Source organism: Mustela erminea, chromosome 1 (assembly GCF_009829155.1).
Source record: "Mustela erminea isolate mMusErm1 chromosome 1, mMusErm1.Pri, whole genome shotgun sequence".
In the NCBI taxonomy this organism is placed as follows: Eukaryota; Metazoa; Chordata; class Mammalia; order Carnivora; family Mustelidae; genus Mustela; species Mustela erminea.
The window spans coordinates 104,249,255-104,268,909 of record NC_045614.1 but is presented as its reverse complement, the minus strand read 5'-3'; the positions used below and the strand labels follow the sequence as shown (position 1 = coordinate 104,268,909).

Here is a 19,655-nt window from a genome sequence, read left to right as displayed (position 1 = left end):
CTTTTGTTGAATGGTAGAATGTTTTTGCTCCATCTCTCTTTTCTCCTTTGCTGCATCCACAACCAGTCGATCCAGCTATAAAGGCAATAAGGGAGAAAATTAGCCAACTTAAAAATTAAAGAAGAAAAGGTATGATCATTTTTTAAAACATACTCTTAGTAAGTCAGCCAATGTAAGTTTACTTAAAAAGGCATTTTGACTACAACTTTAAAATGGAAGTTCTTTTTCCTCTGCTATGAAATCCTTTTTAAGAAGGTCTATAACTCCTCCAGGAAAAACATTTCTAAGAACAGTTGTAGTGCCAAGCAAACATGACAGGAGGCCTTGTCAAGGGCACAACAGTGATAAAATGAACTCCTAGAATAAGGAAGAGAACTCTAGCGTAAGTTGCCTGCTGACTCCTGCAATTTCAATAGTCAGAATCAAAGGCAGAAAGAAGATACCCTGGTGACTTTCTCCCCAAATAGCAAAAAGTAGCAGCTACACTAGTGTGGGGCCAGCTCTCCTAAGTTCAACAGAACAGACACTTCCAATCAATCACTCAAAATGCTTCATGTTTTCAAGTTGGCTTCTTAATGTTATAATCAAATCTAAAAGGCAAAAAACAAAAACAACAACTCTCCAGATTAAGAGAGAGCTAAATAATAAAATTTTTTAGGGGCGCCTGGGTGGCTCAGTGGGTTAAAGCCTCTGCCTTCAGCTCAGGTCATGATCCCAGGGTCCTGGGATCCAGCCCCGCATCGGGCTCTCTGCTCAGTGGGGAGCCTGCTTCCCCCTCTCTCTCTGCCTGCCTCTCTGCCTACTTGTGATCTCTGTCTGTCAAATAAACAAACAAAATCTTTTAAAAATAAAATAAAATAAAAATTTTTTAAAAGTAATAATAGTAATCATTCATAAGGCCAGGATATAAAATTGCCATTGTTTAAGCTTCTGTTTTAAAAGCTCAAAAAACTTATGAAATCATAACTCTCATTTCTTTCTTGTTCCCTTCCAACAGAAAAGATGATTTCCCAATACTATGACAAATGCCCTGGCTCCTTGAACTACTCTTTGCTGGAATAACAAACAATTGGTTATAAATTATATGATTCTACTCTTCTAGACTATGATGCATGTCATTTTATCTGATTAATGTGGGATAAATGAAAAAAAATTTTTTTAACTTTTTTTTAAGATTTTATTTATTTGACAGAGAGAGAGAAATCACAAGTAGGCAGAGAGGCAGGCAGAGAGAGAGGAGGAAGCAGGCTCCCGGCGGAGCAGAAAGCCCGACATGGGGCTCAATCCCAGGACCCTGGGATCATGACCTGAGCTTTAACCCACTGAGCCACCCAGGCGCCCCATAAATGAAAAAATGTTTTAAATGTAAATATCAACAGGAATAAGGAGAAAGATAAAGTATTAAATGAATAAATGTTTTCATTGCTATTCTTTACAAAACAAAATTTTAAAAAGCTTTTGTAAAAATACCATTTGGTCCTTTATTTACTCTCTACTACAAATGATGGTGTTTTTTTTTCCCTACCAGAGAATAATTTGGGCGTCAGAATTTTTTTTTCCTTAATAAAAAAAATTTTTTAGGAGCACCTGTGTGGCTCAGTTGGTTAAGGCTCAGGTCATGATTCCTTCAGCTCAGGTCATGATCCCAGGGTCCTGGGATCAAATCCCACATCAGGCTCCCTGCTCAGCAGGGAATCTGCTTCTCCCTCTCCTCTCCCCCTGCTTGTGCTCTCTCTCTCTGCCCCAAGTAAATAAATTTTAAAAAAAAAAATTTTTTTTAAGGTTTTATTTAAATCCTAGATAGTTAGCACATAGTATAATATTAGTTGCAGGTATACAATTGGCCACAGAATCTTAGTTATCACTGAATATTAATAAAGAACCAAAAGAAAACACCCTGAAACAAATGTAGCACTATTATAAATATTTGATTTAGATGGCAACTACACTACTACCCTTGAAGATCCAATGCATATGTGCCTTAGTGACATGTAACATTGATTTAATGGGTAATGCTCATACATGCTGCACTAGGAAAATGCCCTCAGGATTTTCTTATACTGAATGAGTGCAGTAACCATTACACCATGAGTTTATATCCTTTAATTGAATGGCATATAAGTATTATTTATCCATTCAGGTTGAAGTAAGGTACAAGGCAGACCCCAAGATTCAACTAATATTTATAAACTTGTGTGCATGTACCTTCTACACTAGTACTGCAATGCAAGTGCTGGTTTTCTGCCTGCTGGACTGGTAGTAAATTCCTCTCCTACATCCCACCTCACTACTATTACAGCAGAAAAGAGCAAAAATTCACTTCTCTCTGTTGGGGCAGAAGTATAAAGAAAAAAAAGTCTCAAGATGGTGGAGGGTTGGGGAAGGTACAAACTGAGGAGATGTGAAGACTGACAGTCTTGTCTCCTACATACTGGGACTATATCAGGAAGAATTTGGAGCATAGCACAATATGGTCCATGCTTCTATTAGTGGAGGTACCTATAACCAGCCAGATGCCCTAGTCCCCTGTGTTTGGAATCCTCTCTACTCCTACCATATTAGACATCATCACTTCTCTCTTCACTTTTTAATTTCTCCCATTTCCATCTGCTTGTATATTTGTGCAAATCATACTACCTTAAATAAAACCTTCCTCCAACTCATACTCCTCTCCAGCCCTCTTTTTCCTTCGTAACACAACTTCTGGAAAAATCTTCCCTGTTCTTCACTGGTCTATTTCGTATTTATCTACCCATTATAGTTTAGCTTCTGCCACTCACACCCTCCGCTCTCACAAAGGTAAATAATCTTCTTGCTGCTAAACCCAATATGTATTTCTCAGTCCTTGGTTTACTGCACCTTCTTTCCAATATTTGTATTGATAATTATCCTCTCCTTTTTGAAACACTCTCCTTGGCCCATGGTAACATCATCTCCCAGTTTTCCACCTCCTCTCTCATCTGTGTTTTAATGAAGATCCTCTTACCTAACCACCTCTTAAAACTATGTCATTCTTAGGGCCCTGTTTGAAGCCAGATTCTCTTTTTACTCTATACTAGTGGCCTTTGCTATTAACTTACAAAATGAAAATCTTTAAGCATACCATTCCAGCACTCACATTTTTCAAAAATAGCTTTGGAAACACTAAAATGATTTTGGGATACGTATTAACTCTCCATGAGTCAATTCATCCATTCTTGTGGTTACAATTAATAATTATATGCTATTGACTCCTTTAGCCTCATTTTGGCGGGGGGGGGGGGGGCACCAGATACACCCATTTAGATGTCCTATCATCAAAATTTAACATATTTAAACTTCAAATCATCATGTCCCTCTACCTTCAAATTGGCTATTCCTTAAATATCCCTCAAGTCTATTTGTTTCTATCTCTATTGCCATGTTCCTAGTTCCAGATCCAGTTATCTCATAACTGAATTACTGAAAGGATATCTGAACTGGCCACCTCCAACCAGGCTATATTTTCCAACAGGCACTAGAGCTTAGATGCCTTTCAAGGACCTGAAAAATTATGTGAAAACTGAGAGGGGAAAACTGTAAAACCAAAATTAATAAATGTCTAAAGTATGAAGTTATTTAAACTACTCAACTACAATCTAATTCATTTGTTTATAAATTACATTTAATGTAGGATGAGGGTGCATAATGCTTGACAGAATGTGTGGAGTGCCTAGAGCCTAGGAAGGTCTTGCCTTCCTCCCAAGTCTGGGTTATAGGTCCTAGCTGTATGTTCCTGTAACTCTTTGAAACTCTGCTATATGGTAAAGACAGCCAGCTACCTCCTAATAACCCTTTCTCTCCTTCTTTCTTAACAAGACAGTACTCAAATTCTTGTAGGTCACATCCTTATCTGGCATTAAGTTTTTAATTCCCAGCTTTTCCTGCAGCCAGTATGACACTGGAATGTACACAGAGCGGACTCTATAAATTCCAGGAGACATCCATAAAGAGAATGCACCTTTCTCCTTTCCTCTTTCCTGTCAGCAAGAATGTGGGTATGGTGACTAAAGCTTGATCAGCCACTTTGAACCATGAGGTAGAATAAAAAATGTAAGCCTGCATCCCTGCAAACCAAGTGACCATAATACCATGCCTTTGACTTTATGTAGAGAAATAAAATAAAAAATAAAATAAAACAAGAATTTCATCTTGTTGACGCTACTAATATTTCAAGGTTTCCTTGTATCTCACACCAAAAAGCAAGTTCTCATTTTATAAACCCAGACAGAACACTGATCACACAGAGTAATAGTCTGGTGACTTGTTGGTCTCCTCTAATAGATTAGGTTCTACGGAGTCAGGGAACAGTATCTCTGTAATTCATGGCATGTACCCTGCACACCATCCCAACAAGCACACACATGTACACACATGTGTATGCACCAAATTTACTTTTGGCCAATGAATGCACTTCTCTTACAGTCTTACCTTTTTCCTCATTTCCTTAAACTCTATTTTTCAACCTTAATCCCCTGTCCTCAAAAGGTAATATGAACCTATACGGGGGGGGGGGGGGGGGGGGGGGGGGGGGGGGAGGAGGATCACCTAAAAATTGGTATCATTAAATCCAAAAAGCTCACCAATCAACAAAAAAGAATATCCCAGAACAAATCTAATATAAAGTTCTTCTCAGTTATCAAAAATAATTTGAATATAATGAACTTTCTATATAATACTGTGATATATGTATAATTCACAGATGTGCATATATATAAAAAATAAAAAAGATACCAAGAGTTCCATACGCTTAAGATTCTAAAGATTTATTATTCAAAATAGCAAAATATACATTTTTTAGAAAATAAAAAAAGAGTATAACTCAAATGAAAAATCAGTAGGACTTTCATTTATCCAAATGTAAGAAAAGAAAAAAGTAAATCCAGCTATGTGTACTATAAAACAGACCCTTTGTTTTTAAGTTTTCCTTTCAACACCCTCATATACTGTCTATAACATATTTTTAAACTTCAATCTTCTTTTTGGTTACACATTTAACCTACACATAAATATTCCACAGCATCAAACTTCTTCATTAAATAAATGAAATGTCAAATTCCCCAATATTCTAAATTTCTTTCTTTTTCCCAACACGCTAAACTTCTTTAAAGGTACAGACATCAGGGCACCCGGGTGGCTCAGTGGGTTAAGCCGCTGCCTTCGGCTCAGGTCATGATCTTGCGGTCCTGGGATTGAGTCCTGCATCGGGCTCTCTGCTCAGCAGGGAGCCTGCTTCCCTCTCTCTCTCTCTCTCTCTGCCTGCCTCTCTGTCTACTTGTGATCTCTCTCTGTCAAATAAATAAATAAAATCTTTTATAAATAAATAAATAAATAAATAATTTAAATAAAAGTACAGACATCAAAACAAAAGCAACAAAACCAAAAATAAACAGTGGGACCACATCAAACCAAAAAACTTCTGCAATGGAAACAATCGACAAAATGAAAAGGCAACCCACCAAACGGCAGAAAATATTTGCAAATCATGTATCAGATACCATATAAAGAACTCGTACAACTTTATGGGGCGCCTGGGTGGCTCAGTGGGTTAAAGCCTCTGCCTTTGGCTCAGGTCATGATCTCGGGGTCCTGGGATCAAGCCCCGTGTAGGGCTTTCTGCTTAGCGGGGAGCCTGCTTCCCCCCCACCCCACCTCTGCCTGCCTTTCTGCCTACTTGTGATCTCTGTCTGTCAAATAAATAAATAAAATCTTTAAAAAAAAAAAAAAAAAAAACTCATACAACTTCAAAGCAAACAACAAAACACCCAAACATTTTGTTTTAAAAATGGGCAGAGGATCTGAAAAGACATTTCTCCAAATGTGAAAAACGGGTAGCCAAAAGGTACATGAAAAGGTGCTCAACATCACTAATCCTCAGGAAAATGCAAATTAAAGCCACAACAAGGTATTACCTGTCAGAATGCCTGTCATCAAAAAGATGAGAAATCACAAGTGTTGGTGAGGATGTGGAGAAAAGTGCACCAGTGGTGGGAATGTAAATTGGTGCAGCCACAATGGAAAACAATATGGAGATTCCTCAAAAAACTAAAAACAGAACTACCATATATTCCAAAATGCCCCTTCTACATATGTTCAACGTAAACAAAGACAATGATTTGAAAAGATATCCACATCCCCATGTTAACTGCATTATTAATAGCCAAGATACAAGAACAACCTAAGCACCAAAAAATGAACAGATAAGAAAATATGGTGTATGGGCGCCTGGGTGGCTCAGTGGGTTAAGCCACTGCCTTCGGCTCAGGTCATGATCTCAGGGTCCTGGGATCGAGTCCCACATCAGGCTCTTTGCTCAGCAGGGAGCCTGCTTCCTCCTCTCTCTCTCTCTGCCTCTCTGCCTACTTGTGATCTCTGTCTGTCAAATAAATAAATAAAATCTTTAAAAAAAAAAAAAAAGAAAATATGGTGTATATACACATAAGGAACTATTATTCAGCCATTTAAAAAGCAAAGTAAATCTTGCCATTTGCAACAACATAGATGGACTCTGAAGGCATTATGCTAAGTGAAATAAGCCAAGCAGAGAAGGACAAATACCACGTGATTTCACTCACATGTGAAATCTGAAAAAAAAAAAAAAATCAAATTCATAGATATAGAGAACAGACTAGAATTTGCCAGAGGTGGCGGATGAGTGAGACAAAATGGGTAAAGGGGGTCATCACAAGGTACAAATTTCCAGTTATAAAATAAATAACTCCTGGGAATGTAATGTACAGCATGGTGACTATAGTTAACACTACTGTTATCATATATTTGAAAGTTACTCATCAGTATATATATATATTTTTTTTAATAGATTTTATTTATTTATTTATTTATCTGATAGACAGAGATTACAAGTAGGCAGAGAGGCGGGCAGAGAGACGAAGGGGAAGCAGGCTCCCTGACGAGCAGAGAGCCTGATGTGGGGCTCGATCCCAGGACCCTGGGATCATGACCTGAGCCGAAGGCACAGGCTTTAACCCGCTGAGCCACCCAGGCGCCCCTCAACAGTGTATCTTAAAAGTTCTGAAGAAAAGAAAAAGAATGTTTAACTATATGGAGTAATAAATATTTACTAGACTTCTGAGTTGGTCATTTGACTATAAATATGTGTGTGTGTACTAAGACACACAGAAATCTCGGGGTGCCTGGGTGTCTCAGTCGGTTAAGCAGCTGCCTTTGGCGTAGGTCATGATCCCAGGGCCCACATCAGGCTCCTTGTTCAACAGGGAGCCTGCTCTCCCTCTGCGTCTGCCTGCCACTCTGCCTGCTTATGCTCTCTCTGACAAATAAATAAATAAAATCTTTAAAAAAATATACACATATATCTCAAATTATTTTATACACCTGAATTAATGCAATATTATATCTCAATGAAAAAAAGATACAGATATCAATGTATAAAACAGAATCAAGCAATACAGTACAATATTACCTGTGCACCAAGATCCTTCATGTAGGGCCCAAGTTCACTAAATAGATCATACCCTTGATGGAAGAAGGCCAAATGGGCATACATAAAAGATAACATCTGATAAGAGAAAAAAAAGTTTAGCATTTTAAAATCAATTCTTAAATATTCCAAAATTTTTAAAAATCTTAATCTTATCTAATGTTTAAAATTTATTCCATTAGAACCCAAAATATCAAACCTATTTAAAATTAAGTCATTTTTCTTAAGAGTATTTCAGAAATATTTGTGAAGCAAGAATAAGTAATATTTAAAAGAAATGTCCAAGTGGTTTAACATTTAAAAAAAATTTTTTTTCGTTGTTTAGACTATATCCAGACAATCAAACTTCATATGGTAATAACTGAAAGAAAAAGTCGTGTTTTCAATACTTTCACCATCTTCCCACATACATTATAAAGTATCTATATGCCTTTCAACCAAACTCCCTGGCAAAATTTTAAAGTGCCAAAAAAAAAAAAAATTAAAAGGGGAAATATAAATAAAAAATATTAAAATATATATATATAAATAAATAAATCACACCTTACAACTGACTAGGATCACTAAGCACAGCCCAAAGTAGGGGAATGATTATTTTCCTTCTCAAGTCACTGAAATAAAATGAGTCAACAGACTTTGCCAATATGGAGGGTTCTGCATATTCATTCCCAGTATCCAAAAATGTTGCTAACAGGTTAAGATTTTTTTCCAAGTTTTCCTATATTTTACCTGTTCATGAGAGAAAAATCACCCTTATTTTTATTTGTTTTTACGTGGTTAGGAATTTAAATCAATATTAGTAAAAAGAATCCTCCAAACACCCATGTTTATTTTTAGCAAGATGAGGCATCTGCTTAATACTCTGAAGTTTAAAATTTAATATTCAAGAATGCTTCAAAAGAAAATTTTTTGAACAGAAAACCAATTAAATAAAACACAAACACAAAAGGACAAAGCTCAATAAAAGATTATTCTGGAATTAGATTAACAGTAGTTGTGCAATTTCATGAATATAATAAAAAACACATATAAAAAAGAGGGTGAAAGTTTAATAGCTACAACTACATAAAAATGTAAAACATGCTGCACATCAAAACACATAATAAACATATTAAAAGATGAATGATAAACTAGGAAAACACACATGACAAAGGGTTAATAATGGTCTTAAAATATAAAAAGATGTTACAAATCAGTATGAAAAAGAGAACTAACAAAAATACAGGAAACAAAGAGGCCAAAATATACAGGAAAAAAATCCAAACTCACACATATTTAATACAAACTTATTGTATTAAAGATATGCAAAATTGAACAATGACATGACATGACATTTTCTATCTATCAAATTATAGGTAGAGTGGGAGGAATTAGAACCCAGTGTTCATAGTATGGCTCACTTTCACATACTACTAGTGGAAATGTTGTATAACTCTTAAAATTTACCATTATTTTTTAAAAGTTTTAATAAATGCTTAAACATTCTATGTAATCTCTTGTCTAAATCTATCCTAAGGAAATAATCATATTATTTATTAGAATGATCACTATAGTGCTATTCTTTAATGTCAAAAACATGGAAATTACTTAGAAATCCATTAATGGATAAACCTAATTTATGGCATATTTAATTGACCTGCAAACTATATCCAGTCCTATCACTTATTTTTGGATGGCCTATGAGCTAACAGCGGTTTTTACATTTTTTAAATGGTTGAAAGACAGTGAAAAAAATGAAACTCATGACATGTGAAGACTGTATGAAATTCAAATTTCCATGTCCATAAGAAAAATTCTTATTAACACGTAGTAATGCTATTCATTTACATATTGTCTATGGCTGCTTTCTCATTACAACATCGCAGTTAAGTAATTACGACAAAGACCACATGGTCCACAAAACCTAACACATTCACTACCTGGCCCTTCACGAAAAAAGGTTGCCTACACCTAGGATATTCACATGGTAGAATTCTGTATGGCCAGGAAACCCATTGTTAAATAAAAAACACTTAGGGCTCCTGGGTGGTTGAATTGGTTAAGTTACTACCTTTGGCTCAAGTCATGATCCTGGAGTCCCAGGATAGAGTCCCACATCACGTTCCCAGCTCCACCAGGAGTCTGCTTCTCCCTCTGACCTTCTCCCCTCTCATACTTTCTCTCACTCTCTCTCTCAAATAAATAAATAAATAAATAAAATCTTTTAAAAATATATTAATTAAAAATGTTTACAAATAAAAAATATTTAAAGACATGTGATGATTTTATAGTTACTATCAAAAGAACAAAGTTATAAAACATATGTAGCAATGATTCCGATTTCTTTTTTAAAAAATTATGTGTTGGGGCGCCTGGGTGGCTCAGTGGTTAAAGCCTCTGCCTTTCAGCTCAGGTCGTGATGCCAAGGTCCTGGGTTGGAGCCCTGCATCGAGCTCTCTGCTCAGCAGGGTGCCTGCCTCCTCCTCTCTCTCTCTCTCTCTCTCTCTCTCTCTCTCTCTGCCTGCCTCTCTGCCTACTTGTGATCTGTCTGTCAAATAAATAAATAAAAATCTTTTTTAAAAAATTATGTGTAATTTTAAAACAGACATATACACAGTCACATACACACATGCTCACAGAAAGAGAGGGGAAAAGGTGGATATATGCCAAGATATTAAGAGTAGTTCTCCCTTGGTAGTAAGATTTCTAAGTATTTTAACTTTTTTCTTCATACATTTTACTTTTCAATTTTCTCCAATTAACATACATTAATCTCAATCTAGAAAGGGAAGTAAGTGGCAGTAAAGAGCAAGTACAAGGTACTTACCTGATAAGAAATAATATAAATATAGAATTTAGGAAAAAGCTAGGTGAGTACAAGAATCAAAAGCAATTTATGTACACCCTTTCAGGATAAAAAACAAAACACTTCAGTGAACAGAGAGGAAAAATTATTTCTAAGGTTCTCGAAATATGAAAGAATGCAATGCCATACTACTACCATCCCCTGTCTACTTCCTCATTAACTTTAAGATTTTTTTTTTTTTAAAGGGGATCAAAAAAAAAAAAATGAGCATAGAGGTTCAGGGAAAAACATTATCCTCAAATTTCATCACCTTTTATTTTCAAACAGCACTCTAAAGAACAAACCAACAGGCTAATAAAATCATCAATAATCCTAAGGAAAACTTCTCTAAATGATACGATTTATACATGCCCTCAATCTCAAGTATTTAAATGCATGTTTTTTTTATTTTTTATTTTTTTTATTTATTTATTTATTTTTTTTATTTATTTGTCAGAGAGAAACAGAGGGAGAGAGAGTGAACACAGGCAGACAGAATGGCAGGCAGAGGCAGAGGGAGAAGCAGGCTCCCTGCCGAGCAAGAAGCCCGATGTGGGACTCGATCCCAGGAAACTGGGATCATGACCCGAGCCGAAGGCAGCTGCTTAACCAACTGAGCCACCCAGGCGTCCCTTAAATGCATGTTAATAGAAGAGAAAGACATAAGTAACTATAACATGAAGGAGACAAAAAAGTGGTTAAGCAACATAGGAGAAGTATGAAAAGATCTGTAAGATTAATTCTGAACCTGGAATAAATATATTTACATGTATATACAAACATACATATACACACATATGATGCTGCTTTAAATGCTTACGTATGTACACTTAGATCATATTAGAATCATCATTTCAATAAATATCTTACTGATTTTAGGATTTCTGATCTCCTTTTTGATTGAAGGACATTAATCTGAGGAAAAATACACTTGGTTAATCACCCAAACATTTATTTCAAAAACTAATCTACAATGCAATATTGTAAAATTTGCTTATTCTGATAGTTTGATACTTTTCCAGAACAGTAAATTAAATCAAAGTTCAAGTTTTTCACCCTTTGACATGTTTTGCAAAAACAGTTAAGACAAACATGCCAATGAAATTCTCATCTATTTTTAACTCAAAGAAAAACTGGCCATGCATAAGTCATAAATACTGTAGAGATAAAACTATCACTTTGATAGACATTTGAATTTCTCAGAATTTCATCTTTTCCCCATCCTCCTTATCTAATTGTTCATCTAGACCCTTCAACACAGATCCTTAATGCAAACTCTCATCACTTTTACCACTACTACCAACCACCTTATCTTTTCTAGACTGTTGCAATAGCCTATGAACTAGCCTCTATACTTATGACTCTCTACAACCCATTCTCCACACAGTAAACAGAGTGATCTTTTCAAAATATAAATAAGATTATTCTATGTCCAACTTAAAACCTTCCAACTTCTTTGTGTAGCCTGCATGGCCCTTTGTGATGTTCACCTCTCTAACCCACCCAGTTTTCTTCCACTTTACCTTTCTGTGCTCCAACCCCAATCCCAAACTACTCCCACCTCAACACTTTCAAACTAGTTGTTCTGTCTTCATGTCATAATTGTCTGCCCAGACAGGCATAAGGATACCTGTTACCAATCAGGTTCCAGATGAAGTACTAGCTCCTCTGAAAGGTCTATGTAGGCCCTATGTACTCTCTAGTACAACAACTCTATTTATTTCCTTCATAGCATTCATAACCACCTCATATTTTCTTATTTACTTATGTCTTTTCCCCAGTTAAAGTATGAGCTCCATAAGATCAAGGTCTTCCTTATTCCAGCTGCATTCTCCAACTGGTACAGAGTGAGGACTCAATAAATATTTGTTAACTAAATTAACAGACTTTAAATAATATTTTAATTAGACTAAACTTACTGAAAGTTCAGTAAATTATGAAAGTTGCCTTTGTGGTATCTGTCCCAACTCTAGAAATTCTTAACAAATATTTTGTCTACTATATATCAGCTTAATGAAATTAAATGTTTATACAAAAAAAGAATCATTCACTTTTTGCTAATATCGTCAAAAGATTACAGAATATCTTTCCTTTTGATATGTTCTTCCCACTAAATATTCTGCCTTTTGTTTTATAATTTTAAAGCACTGATCAGAAAACTAAAAACACACCAAGAAAAATCCAAATAACTATGCTCAAATAAGCACTAATTTCCTTTGTATGTCTGTTTCAAGGCCTCTTCAGTTTTGAGAACTAAAACATTAACTTTCAAATGCTCTAAGTAAAGCAGAGGCTATAGATAACCTATTATTCAGACTTTGGAAAATGCCAAAAGTGTTTCTGTTTTATCTATTTTTTTATGTTTGGCAATGAAAAATAGCATTTACTTGAATAAAAAAGTAAAGTCAAATATGTACAGAAGCTAAAACATGACAAACTTTATAAATTTGGATATTTATTACTTACTATGCCCTAAAATAGCCATTTTAGCCATATAATGAAATGACACAAGAGTTCTCATCAGAAAAATTAAATAAGGTAATACTTATGGGGGACATGGGGGCCTAACTTAAAACTATTGGATGAACACTAAAGGAAATGGATAATTTATTTTCCAACCACTAGAGAGAATATAACCTAGACATAGAAAAGAGATACAAATAATTATAATAAATGTGATTAAGTGCTCTAACAGCAATGTGTATGATACTATTATGACAGCACAGCAAAGGCAGGGGCAAGAATGATTCACTTTGCCTGGAAAAACTTGTACAACTGACCACAGAACAGAGAACAAAGTGGTAACAGGGCAGGTAAAATAGAGAAGACCAATTTTGTGAGAACATCTTAAAATTCAAAACAAGAAACAAATAAGACTGGTGTTAGGGCTGCATCAAAGGTAAGAAGAGCAGACTTAAGAGGTACAGAGAACTTTTTCTCTCTCTCTTTTTTTTTTTTTTAAAGAGTGAGAGAGTATGCACCAGCAGGGGATAGGGAAGTGGATCACAGAGAGAAAGGGAGAGAGAGAATCCCAAGCAAGCACCACACCCAGCATGGGGCCTGACAGGGCTTGATCTCATGACCCTGAGATCATGACCTAAGCCAAAATCAAGAGACAGATGCTCAATTAACTGAGCCACCAGGTGCCCCAATACACAGAATTTTTTAATTTGGTTTTTAGATATAGCAGCTGAGAATGAGAATATCTGATGTAACTGTCCATAAGAATCTCTAGGATTGGGTAAGAAGATTTCAGCATTCAGTTAGGTAAGAGCAAAAAAAAAAAAAAAAATGCCATTTGGAAGAAGACAGTTCTCAGTTGTAAATCAAAAAGAAAGAGGGACATCTGAGAAAAACAGATTTTGTCATCTATATATTATGGTTATTCAAGTAGGAGGCATGAGACTGTCAGGGAAATCAAAAGGTCAGAAAAGAATAGGACCAAAGAGGTAACCCTGAAAAAGAGGTTGAAAAGATTTTGGATAAAGGAAAGAAGCCCAAGGTGAAAAGTGAAAAGAAATACAAAGTAATAGAAGTTAATAAATAGAAGCTAAATAGAAGTTAGTGCAATGTAAAAGTGGTTTAAGATAAATCAAGACAAAAGTATATTTCAAAAAAAGAGAGTTGTGGTCCACTACCTCAATGAAACACAACAGTCAAGTTGGTTAAGAATTAAACTGTATCTAATGAGTAAGCCTTAGCATGAGCCATTTCAGTGGAATGGGATAGGAAGATAATACTCATACCACCACAGGAAGTACAGTAAATGGGAGATAGCTAATAGAAGATAGGAAATACAGACAATTCCATTCTAGAAGATTCTCACTAATAAGTGGAATGTACTTCATTTTCTAACTTCCCACTTAGTGAATTGAAACTTCAAAAAAAGTCACTTTCTACTGTTTTGCAAAGTTATCTAAGTAGTTTTTAATCACTAATTTGTACACGGTTACTTGTGCATTTTTCTGAAGAAATGATCTGTGATTGCTAGTCAGCAATCTCTGGGGACTTCACTGCTGTTTGTAAAAGAAGATTCAGACAAACTAATTTCTTAAGCTTTAAAGCTTTCAACTCATGATATGTAGGAATACATCAAGTACATGTGAAATAATGTATGCTTTGTCTTCACTTTTCATGTCTCTCGAGTCCCTCTGGAGACATATCACATTCAAACTGATTTCAATTACACATAGAACCAGAAGATCACCAGGCAACTTAGCAAATACTGATCTCTAGTTTTAAAAAAGAGAAAGTAATGCAAATATAAGAACACCACTTCTAGAAATATTTTTCATTTGGTAATATGGTATGCCTTAATACATCTAAGAATCTACTCTAAAGAAATAATCAGAAATATGGCAAAAGATTTATATGCAAAGATGTTGTTATCATTTACCATTACTGAATACTGTATTTTCACTATTGCCAGTAAAAAATGGCTGTCTGATAAGTAGTATTAATTAACACAGCAACTCCACAGAATAAAATAAAGCAATTAAAATGTTTTTTACAACATTTTAAAATGAGGGAAAGTATCACGTTAAGTGAAAAGGGGAAAGAATCAGAACCAAAGGTATACACATATATTTATGTACATACACAGATACACACTCAAGTGAAAAGTCTTCACAACATCATTTAATTTTAGACTCAAGAAAACAGTACTAGTTCTTTACAGTGCGATCATTCAAAAATAATGACGTTTAGTTAGCATTTTCTGAAAACAAATCATAAATATACCTGAAGTACGTAGTCGAGAGCTATGTGTCGAAAACATTTTCTTGTGGCTGTCAGAATGTTCGTGGCTTCTTCAACTTCGTGCTGTTTGTTTCTTTGTACTTGGGCATTTTTTACTAGTGCATTTTCTTTTTCTTCACTGACTTTCTCAAACTGCTTCTTGGCATCTTTAAATTTTCTAAGATCTCTAAAAAATAAAAAGAGTAAAATTTCCATAAATCCTACTATGGGTGAAATACAAAACACACTTTTAAGAAATATCACTCGTGGGGCGCCTGGGTGGCTCAGTGAGTTAAAGCCTCTGCCTTTGGCTCAGGTCATGATCTCAGGGTCCTGGGATCGAGCCCCGCATCGGGCTCTCTGCTCGGCAGGGAGCCTGCTTCTTCCTCTCTCCGCCTGCCTCTCTGCCTACTTGTGATCTCTGTCAAATAAATAAATAAAATCTTTAAAAAAAAAAAAAAAACAAAAGAAATATCACTTGTTTCTTGTTGAGGGAAATTACTATGCCAAATGACACAAATATATCCTTCTAACACACACATATACAATCTTTGGTAAAAAGAACTGTATACCCATAAAGGGTAATGGTTTCCATTTCAGTATTCTGAAAATCTGAAACATTTGTTTCCATTAATGAGCTTAGATAAGCACTTTATTATATCAGAGAACTAGGCAAAATGATTTGAAGACACTGATTTTAAAATAATAATAAAGTAGACCCAAGAAAGACTCTATTTAAAGTCTTTGTAAGAAGCCATAAATTTTCATGCATACATTCTATAAGGACATTCTGAACATTAGTCTATTATTTGGAAAGAATCTGTGAGACATCACTAACAGGACAATGAATTCTAAACCACTAAACGGCAATGCATTATATTCATGAGATGTGCCACTTTTTTATAGCTTTTAACATCTATAATTTATCCTGAATACTGTAGCATAAACAACTTTATCTGAAATTTTATATATTCTGTCAATAATTAAAAGAGAAAAACTGAATTATTAATGTGGGAAAGGAAACTGTTCCTATCTGGAAAGTTCACGTTTTTATCTCCAGTTTAATTTTATTTCACATATAAAATGGGACGAATGTGACACAAAAGGCTCACATGTAGCAAAAAACATGCACTTTCATGATTCATTCTCATATATTCCATTATCTTCTTTTCAAAGAAAATACCATATTGAGACAATGGAAAATTTAGCCTCAACTATACTAACTAATAGTATTTCAACCACTTTTGAGGCCTGCTTTGATTTTGAATGGTCATTATGTATTTTATTTGTTAATCTATAACAATCCTAGCTATGTATCCTGAATACAAATTTCATAGTATAAATGATTCACTGAAAGGCATGAAGTCTGATTCCCTTATGGAGTATTCATGAGGAAATGCAATATACATTTTACAAAGCAAAAAACCAAAAACTCCAGTATTTTCAGTAAATCACAGTCCATAAAATCCTCCCAAAAGATAACAACTCCCAAATGTGAACATTAATGGATTGCTTTTCTTTCTCTTTATTGCAATTGACTTACTCTTTAACAAAGTTCTGAAGCTGTGCTTTAATTGATCTCTGAGTTTGGTCAAATAGGATCTGAAAGATAAAATGTAACATTAAACAACTAGAAAAGTAAACAAAAAATAATATATAGGTTGATAAGTAACACATCCTTCTACCAGTACTCAATTCTAATAACACCTATACTTCTTACTGAAGACTACATAAAAAATAAGCATTTAAAAAGAAACTGAAACTGACTTTCAAGTCAATTTCATCTGTCTAAAAATTAAAATTATTTCTAATTACAGAGAAAAATCAAATCTGCATTACCATTTAAATAGAGTGCTCAAACAATAGAGCAATTTATTTCCTTGATTTTTAATTCAAGCTTTGAAAAACAACCTGAGAGAGTAACACAAATTCTACTTCATTTACTGCAGGAATTTCTTACTTTAACGTATCAAAACACCTCAAGTAAAAACAACTCCAAAACTGCCTTATATCTTAGTTAGAGGTTTCTCATTTGGGAAGACCTAGAGATTTAAATGTTTTATATTATTAATTCGAGTAAACATTATATTGTCCTTTAGGTTCAATGACTATTAAGACTGGAGAAAAGAACAAAATTTTATTCCTTATGACAATATTTTGCCCCACTTAAATAATGCCACATACTAAACTTTAGTAGTTTTATGTGTGGGAATTTCACTGGGCTTGTCATGGAAATTCTGAGTACTGTGATAATTTATAGATACTCTACATTTAGAGTTTGAAACAAATGTCAGATGAACAGGCACAAAAATCAGTATTTAGGAGTGCCTGGATAGCTCAGTTGTTAACTGTCTGCCTTCGGCTCAGGTCATGATCCCAGTGTCCTGGGACTGAGCCCCGTGTCAGGCTCCCTGCCCTTCAGGAAGCCTGCTTCTCCCTCTCCCACACCCCCTGCTCTCACTATGTTCCTGCTCTCACTATTTCTCTCTGTCAAATAAATAAGTGAAATCCTTAAATATATATATATCAATATTCAACACAAAACAAAAAAAATCCTGTATCCTTCTCATTAAAAACAGTCTCAATTTCGTTTTCTCTGAAATCTTGCTACTAAATGCTGAACACCAACACCACACACACCCACACACATACACCACACCTGGGTTGAGTACTACAGGATTTAAAAATACGCCAATTTGCTTCGAGAGAAAAAAATCATTTTCTGTAATATGTTAAATCCAAAGTATTAAATTCAAATTAAGCATAAGAGAGGAAATAATAAAGATGATCAGAAGTCAGCTAAACAGAAAACAGAAAATCAGTAACCAAAACTCAACGAAACCATAAGCCAGTTCTTTCAGAAGATCAATAAAGTTGATAAACCTCCTGCCAAAATGATCAAGAAACAATTTTAAAACACAAACTTCAGGGGCACCTGGGTGGCTCAATCAGTTAAGTGTCTGACTCTTATTTTGGCTCAGGGTTGTGAAATCAAATCTCATATTGGGCTCCATGCTGGGTGTGGGGCCTACCTGAGGTTCTCTCTCTCTCACTTTCTCTCTCTCTCCCTCTGTCCCTCCTCCCAACTCTAAAAAAAAAAAAAAAAACTTTAAATACCAAGAAGAAGAGAGATGACAAAACCACAGATTCTACAAGTACTAAAAAGAATAATCAGGGGAACTGAGGAATAATTTTATGCCTATACATTCAACAAGCAAGATGGGTTAATTCCTTGAAACACAAAAACTACCAAAACTCACTCAGTAAAAAATCAATAACCTAAACAGAATAAAAGAAATAGAATCTACAGTTAAAAACCCATATACTATAAAGTTAAAGCTATACTTACATAAAACTTAGCAATCCCATTCCTAGGCACTTGCCCAAGAAAAAAAAAAAACTTAGATTTACACCAAACTCTGTAACCAAACATTTATAGCAACTCCATTATTAACTCCCAAAACCTGGAAACAATCCAAACATCCTTGAAGAAATAAACTATGGTACATCCATGCAATTGAATACTACTCAATAATAAAAAGGAACAACTACTAATACATACAACATAGATGAATCTCAATAGATTTACCTAAGTAAAATAAATCATATTCAAAAGGCTACAAGCTATATGATTCCATTTATATGACACTCAAAAAAGATAAAACTATAGGGATAAAAAAATAAATCAGAAATTTCTAGTGGTCAGGGGTAGATGGAAGGGTACTAACAAAGGAATAAATAAGGGTATTCTTAGGGTTACTAGAACTGTCATGCGTATAGAGTGTGGTATAAGATCCAACTGTATGTGTTTGTCAAAATTCATAAAACTAATTAATAGCATTTATCACAGAATTTGAACAAACAATCCTAAAATTTGTATAGAACCCCAAAGATCCAAAGCAATCTTGCAAAAGAACAAAATTGGACGCATCACAATCCCAGATTTCAAACTATACTACCAAGCTATAGTAATCAAATATTATGGTGCAGCAGAAAAACATACACACAAGATCAATGGAACAGAATAAAGAACCCAGAAACAAACTCATGTTCCATTAATCTATAAGAATATACAGCAGAGAAAAACACAGTCTCTTCAATACATACTGCTGGGGAAACTGGATAGCTACATGCAAAAGAATTAAACGGACCACTTTCTTACACCATACACAAAAACAAACTCAAAACAGAATAAGACCTAAATGTGATACCTGAAACCATAAATATCCTAAAAGAATATACAGACAGTAAACTCTTGGACATTGGCCTTAGTGTTTTTCTGATTCTATCTCCCCAGGCAAGGGAAATAAAAGAAAAATAAACAATTGTGACTACATCAAATTAAAAAGCTTTTGCATGGTGAAGGAAATCATCAATAAAATGAAAAGGCAACATACTGACTAGGAGAAGATATTTGCAAATGATATATCTGATAAGGGGTTAATACCCAAAATACATAAAGATATCATACACAGGGCACCTAGACGGTTTAGTTGGTTAAGCATCTGCCTTCCACTCAAGTGATGATCTCAGGGTTCTGGGATCAAGCCCCACATCAGGCTCCCCACTCAGTGGGAAGTATGCCTCTCCCTTTCTCTCTCCCTTTGTGATATCTCT

General features: G+C 34.9%; 1 protein-coding gene across 7 annotated transcripts in view; it reads right to left on the bottom strand.

Annotated features, from left to right (window-relative positions):
• Window positions 1–19,655, bottom strand: part of ACAP2 (ArfGAP with coiled-coil, ankyrin repeat and PH domains 2) — a 146,962-nt gene that overhangs the window by 46,770 nt on the left and 80,537 nt on the right. For all 7 annotated transcript variants that reach the window (XM_032337278.1, XM_032337308.1, XM_032337289.1 and 4 more), the window contains exons 5-9: window positions 16,582–16,640; window positions 15,042–15,225; window positions 11,172–11,216; window positions 7,460–7,555; window positions 1–75 (exon numbers count right to left, since the gene is read on the bottom strand). In XM_032337278.1, the coding sequence (XP_032193169.1) occupies window positions 1–75; window positions 7,460–7,555; window positions 11,172–11,216; window positions 15,042–15,225; window positions 16,582–16,640 (459 nt within the window). The remainder of the gene's footprint in view (window positions 76–7,459; window positions 7,556–11,171; window positions 11,217–15,041; window positions 15,226–16,581; window positions 16,641–19,655) is intronic.